Source organism: Heloderma suspectum, chromosome 6 (assembly GCF_057233095.1).
Source record: "Heloderma suspectum isolate Gila_16-S chromosome 6, 16-S_ref, whole genome shotgun sequence".
In the NCBI taxonomy this organism is placed as follows: Eukaryota; Metazoa; Chordata; class Lepidosauria; order Squamata; family Helodermatidae; genus Heloderma; species Heloderma suspectum.
In genome coordinates this window covers 74,661,155-74,667,154 of record NC_139463.1, presented here as the reverse complement: position 1 = coordinate 74,667,154, position 6,000 = coordinate 74,661,155, and the positions used below count along the sequence as shown (strand labels likewise).

Genomic DNA, 6,000 nt, shown 5'->3' with positions numbered 1-6,000 from the left:
TCCGTCCATCCATCGCTGTCTCCTTCCCCCTCGTCTCCTTCTGCTCAGCCGCCTCCTCTGGCCCGCCTCGCTCCCTTCTCCCCACCCGGCCTCCGGGCTGCCCTGCTCCTTCCTGCTCCATTTCCTGCGTTTCTCCCCGTCTGCTTCTCTGCCCCCCGCCCGTGTGTCCCTGTCTCTCCCTTCCTCCCTTCCAGCCATCCCCCCGTCTGTCCGCCATCCCTCCATCCCTCCGCCGCCCGCCCGCCCGCTCGCCCTCTCCCTCTCCCTCTCCCTCCTCCTCCTCTCCCCAGCACGGGATTGTGGGAGGAAGCGGAGCGGAGCGCAGACAGACGCCCAGCGAACATGGCTGCACCATGAGCCGCCTCCCAGAGGCTCGCCACCGCCGCCGCTGCCTCCTCCTCCCGCCGCCCCAGCGCTAGCGCCAGCCCGCGGCTTGAGCCGAGGCCGAGCGGGGCAGCGCGGCGGCCGAGGGGGGAGGAGGCGGGGGAGGCGGCGGCGGCGGGAGCCCCCTCCCTCCACGATCCCCGCCCCGATCCCCCCCCGCGACCGACGCCGTGGGGGGAGGCGCAGGGGGCCCCCAGGCCGAGCGGAGAGACGGACCGACGGACGGAGGCCGGCCCCAGGCGCCCGCTCCCCGGCGCCCCCTCCCCATGGATAGGAACTACCCCAGCGCCGGCTTCGGGGATCCGCTGGGCGCCGGCCCGGGATGGAGCTACGAGCGCTCGGCCAAAGCCAGGTCAGGCCGCCGGGGGCGGGGGCGCTGGTGCTGGGGGGAGGGCAGGGCAGGGCAGGGGAGCCCCCCGCCCGGGCAGCGCCGCCGGAGAGACCGGGCTTGGCGGGGATCGAGGAGGGAGCCCCCTCCCGCGCCTGCCCCTCCTCCGCTTCTCCCAGGCCGCCCTCTCCGGGCCTGGGAAAGTGGGGGGCAGGGGCAGGGCCCGGCAGAGAGCCCCTCGGGGAGAAGAATGCCGACGGGCAGGCTGCCTGGGGCATGGCATTTGGGGGTGCGATGTTGGGAACTTCCTCGCGTTGGGAGGGTTGCCTTGTGCAAGCGGGGGGGGGGGAAGGAGGCGGCGGCGGCCTGTGTTGAGAGCCTCTAGGCCGTGCAGCGGAATGGGGGACCCAGTGAGGCACTCAGCTCCCCTGGGCGGCGGGGACCGGGCAGAAATGTGTACAGAGGGCAGGGGGTGCGAGGGCAGGGGCTGATCCTCGTTTCTCCCCGTGCACAGCAAGCCCACAACCCTCTGCAGGGTGAAAGTATTTTAATTCCATGCAGGTGAGGAGTAACACACACACACACACACACACACACACAGAGCGTGATGATGGCTTTGGGATTTCTCCTCTTTCCTTCCTGCCCCTAGGGGTGCGTGCATTGAGAGGTGCCCAGTGGAAGGCACCCCATATCCCATCTGTGGAGGAAGGGACATGGCATTCAATTTCCTATGGGATGAAGCTAGAAGGCTCTGCCCAGTGATTTGGAGACAGGGAACTGTTGTACTGGAAACGGCAGCACTCCTTGGGGCAATGTTTTTTCTTCTGTACTGGGAGGAGAGGAATCAACCTCCCCCACTGCATTTATGGAGGCTGTGCATGTGGGGCCCACTACCCACATTTCAGCGTTCGTGGGGTGATGTCCAATGGTGCCCCAAGAGATGTCCTGAGCAGGGCCCCTGTTCTCTTCCTAAATCACAAAGCAGGAGAAGGACTTTAGAAGGGGTAGGCCCTTGTTTTATCCATATGGTGACAGGTATGCATCCCCCCTGTATAGGGATGAGAGGGGTGCAAATTGTAGCTCATTTTCTTTGGTGTGTGGTTATTTGGGCTTGAAGTAGTAGAATATAGGATCAATCCTTGTGGAAGGGGAGGGTGATGAAGACGCGGAGGTGTTTGCGAAGGGCCGGATGAGGCTTCCTCTCTAAATGATGGAGGGAAGTACAGGACTTTGGGAACCCCCGTTATTTCTGTCAACACCTCTGTGAAATAAGGCACAGATTGGGACTCCAGGCCCCGTGACTCTCTACGTTGTGCTTTTAAACTGGGACACTCATCCACTGTGGTTTGTGTGGTTTATGCCCATAAGGGCATCATTTGTAGAGGAGAGCCACAAAAGGTGGGAGTTGTGTAGACAAGGATCCTGTGTAGATTTAGCAAAGGAGGTTGGAGCCCTTTGATTCAAACTTTAAACCTTTTGGATGTCTGTTCCTGGGGGTAGTTCTTTCCATTAATATGGAGGGAGATAACTTTTGTGGGTTCCACCAAGTAGAGATATGCCCCATTTACCTGGAAAGGTGGGAGAGGGTTGGTTGCTGTTGTAGCTGGATGTTTTTTTTCTTATACAGGCGCGCGCACACGCACACACACACTCTGTTAGGCCTACTAGAGGGTCCAGGGATGCTGGATCCCATTAACCCACTAGGTCCTGCTCCCATCCTGCAGGAGCCTGCAATCCAGGATCTCCCTGATCCCACCTGTGCTCTAAAGAACCCAGGAGTGTGGAATGTCCCTCACTCTCATCCACTACTCTGCTTATTCTGCACAACATCCAAGAATTTCATCTTTTGGCATCACAGGCCAGTTTATGTCTTCATCCCCCTTTCCCAGTCTCGTTGCTTATAAAGGTGAGGGACAGAAGGATGGCATATTGTGCTGTATTGTGTCAACTTCTCCCACACCTCGGAGTTACTGTTACACATCGTATTCTACTCCCTAGATGCAACTGCATCGGTGTAAAAATGCTCCCCCCCCCAAAGCTGCATCTTAGCAATGGACAAGGGATTTTTGTATAAACTGTTTTGTGCTTGTTAGCCTTTGATAAGAAGGCAGCAATCTGAGTCTTGATTTAAATATGGCACATGTAAGTGTTCCATGTGGTCACCGTCCATCACCTTTAAATGCACTTACTGTGTGTATCGTCATACATGCGTGCAGCGTTGACGCACCAGTGATTTGTGGCCTGGGTGGGTATGCAGCTTGAGTGCCAGTGCTGTTGGCATGTGAACACTGCACACTCATGGGCTTGCACATGCATGTTTAAACGAGATGGCGCTGTCTGTGGCCAGTGTTTCCATAGGGCAGGGGTGGGCCACTTTTGGCCTACAACTCTCACCAGCCCTAGCCTGCATAGCCAATGCTGAGGGATCATGGGAGTTGTAGGCCAAAACATCTGGAGGGCTGTAGCTGGCTCACCCCTGCCATAGGGAATGCATAGTGGATTCCCTTGAAGTAACTGAAGAACCATGGGAGAAGCAGTGCTGGGTTTTTGGAGACAAGGCTCCTCTGAGTTTCCCTGGGAAGGGGAACTGGAGTCAAGTGAGTGCGGAGAAATGAGGTATCAGATACCAGATAGGCTAGCATAAGGGCCGGTGCTCTTAACCCATGAGCAGAGCGCTGTTATGATAGTTATTGCAGAAGAAATGAATTTAGACATGTATATGTATCTCATATGGGACAAGAATCTGAGCAAGACCACCTAAACACAGTTCTCTTCACACATGAAGCAAATTGGGAGGCTGCACTTCTTACCTTCTCATGCTGATGTTGTGTTTCTCCCCCACAGGAGCAATCCTCCAATGTTTACAAGCATTTGGCTTCTGCTCAGCTTGTCTCCCTAAAGCACCTTCTTCCTCTTTTCCCCCTGCCCCTGGGACAAGGGCTGCCAAAGGATGATCCATCGTTATTGTGATTTGGTTACATTTGTGGCACCTTGAACACTTGTGTTTGTGCCTTAGGGAGCCTCATCATTAGTATGACCAAATTTTGAGAATTCTCAGCCTAGCGGGTTATTAAAATGTGCCATTGAAGTGTCGAGCATTTCTCTCATTCTACCCCCCTGTTTGCTTCTGCCTTCAAAAGGGGGTGACCTTTTTGAAGTCGACCGAGAACCCTTCAGTTCCTTTTGAAAGCCCAGGTGTGCATTTGATATGATGCATGGCGCAGAGGAGTTTTTTCCTCTATTGTAAGATTTGTGAAGTAGTAGCAAGGGCTCATCTGGGAGTGTGCAGAATACATTTCTGTTAAGTCTCTATTCTCCCCCTGCAGCTTGCCTATCTGAGTTTAGCAGTCAGGACTTCCAGGTCAGAGAGCATGGTTTCCAGTTAGGCTTGAGGCTTAGTACTTCTCTCTTTGCCCTCTGGGTAAAGAGGAAGGTTCGCTCTGTGGCTGTGTCAGCAAATGGCTTTGAGTTAGCCTTGGAAATAAGTCTATAAAAAGTTACTAGCCCGCAACATTTGTATTAGTCTGCCAGCCTGCCCACAAGCATTTAATAATTGCAGGCACATCATTGGCCAAAGAGGAAAGAAAAATGCTCTCATAATTTAGAAAGGCTTCCTGGCTTGGTCACCTGGAGGGGATTCTTAGGCTCCACAGGCAACCAGCTGATGTGACAGGACTGTGTGGTGGGCTAGCTTTATGTCTCGTCTCTTCAATGCTGGGAAGGATATAATGTCCAATGGCCTCTTTGGTCTCGAGATTCCTTCTCATTCATGTCTTCAGTTTTTTGCCATGTTTCCCTTAGTCTTCATCCCCCCACCGCCCAATCATCCACCACTGGATCTCTTTCTGTGACCGTATGAGATGAATCTCATGCTCTTCTTTGCAAACTTGCTGCTCTTGTTGTGTTATTAGGGCCCTGGGCAGCGATATTCAGTGTGCGTGCTTTGCCATTTGTATGTGTCTTCTGTAGACGTTGGAGCCTATAGGGCAGGGATGGGGAACCTGTGGCCCTCTAGATATTGTTGGACTGCAGCTTCCATCATCCCTCACCATTAGCTATGCTGGCTAGGGCTGATGGGAGTTGCAGTCCAACAGCATCTGGAGGATCACATGTTCTCCATCCCAACTACAGGGTGAGGACTGCTTCTTTCATAAATCACGCTTTTATTACCATGCATGCACCTGAGTGTTGTTTATTCCATGTCATAGTGTAGTTATGCTTTTACCACATGCACATGCATACACTTACACACAGAGGATACAGTTGGTGCTTTCTGATGTAGTTGCATGTGGCATGTATTGCACCTGTAATTGCACTGGAGAGTGACCTATTGCTGGGGTCTGTGTGCAATCTGTAGTTCAAAAGAAAAAGAAAAAAAAGCAGCTCTGAGGCTATTCAAATTTTGTGTCAAGAAAAGCTGGATTCTACAACTTATATAAATGATACAGATTTGCATGTGTTTTGCTTCTTTTGCATAATGTGTATAGCTTCAGCTAATGAGGAGAAAGGACAAGGAGCTAGAGGGAGGCCACAGAGGCCCTTCATTACTCCAGACAGCCAACTCGGTCTGTCTTCTGAAACTTTGCTAAGCGTGGGGGCCTATCTTCACATCACTAGAAGCTTTTTGGGATGTGGTATCCGGCACCTGCTATTAAATTCCATGTTTGCACCGCACCCTAAAGTCATGAACCTTTGCCTGTTGCTGGCTTGTAACCCTGCAATAGGGAATGCTGGAAATCTATGTGGTATGTTTGTATCCTGTGGCACGTGCATTGGCTGGCAAGTAGGCCCTTGATGTTGCCCTTGCCACACTACATGTATTATTTTCGTACCTGTCCTCCGTGAGGTGTGTTCTACTATAACTTGCAATCCTAGTTCCCATTGCATCTGTTACCTGCCTATTTCTGTGCATTGTTTTGCATGCATCATACACTTTCTTCTCCTGGCGTTTGGATGCAATTACCAAATAGGCACTTGTAGTGCTTTATGTAGGGGCCGTGGTGGCTTAGTGGTTAAGACGCTGAACTGCAGACCGGAAGGTCGGCAGGACAGCAGTTCGAGACCCGAGTGCCGCGTGATGGAGTGAGGTCCTGTCTTCAGTCCCAGCTTCTGCCAACCTAGCAGTTCGAAAGCAAGAAATTGCAAGTAGATAAATAGGTACCGCCTCGGCGGGAAAGGTAACAGCGTTCCGTGCACTTCGGTGTTCAGTCATGCCGGCCACATGACCACAGAAGCGTCTTCGGACAGCTCTGGCTCTTCAGCTTAGAAATGGGGATGAGCACCGCACC

The 6,000-nt window shown here is 53.2% G+C and overlaps 1 protein-coding gene across 3 annotated transcripts in view; it reads left to right on the top strand.

Moving 5' to 3' along the window:
- Positions 1-320: 320 nt before the first annotated feature.
- The window catches only part of PRR12 (proline rich 12), a 51,112-nt gene continuing 45,432 nt past the window's right edge, over positions 321-6,000 (top strand). For all 3 annotated transcript variants that reach the window (XM_084804955.1, XM_084804957.1, XM_084804956.1), the window contains exon 1: positions 321-736. In XM_084804955.1, coding sequence (XP_084661081.1) covers positions 651-736 — 86 coding nt within the window. In that variant the 5' untranslated portion in view covers positions 321-650. The remainder of the gene's footprint in view (positions 737-6,000) is intronic.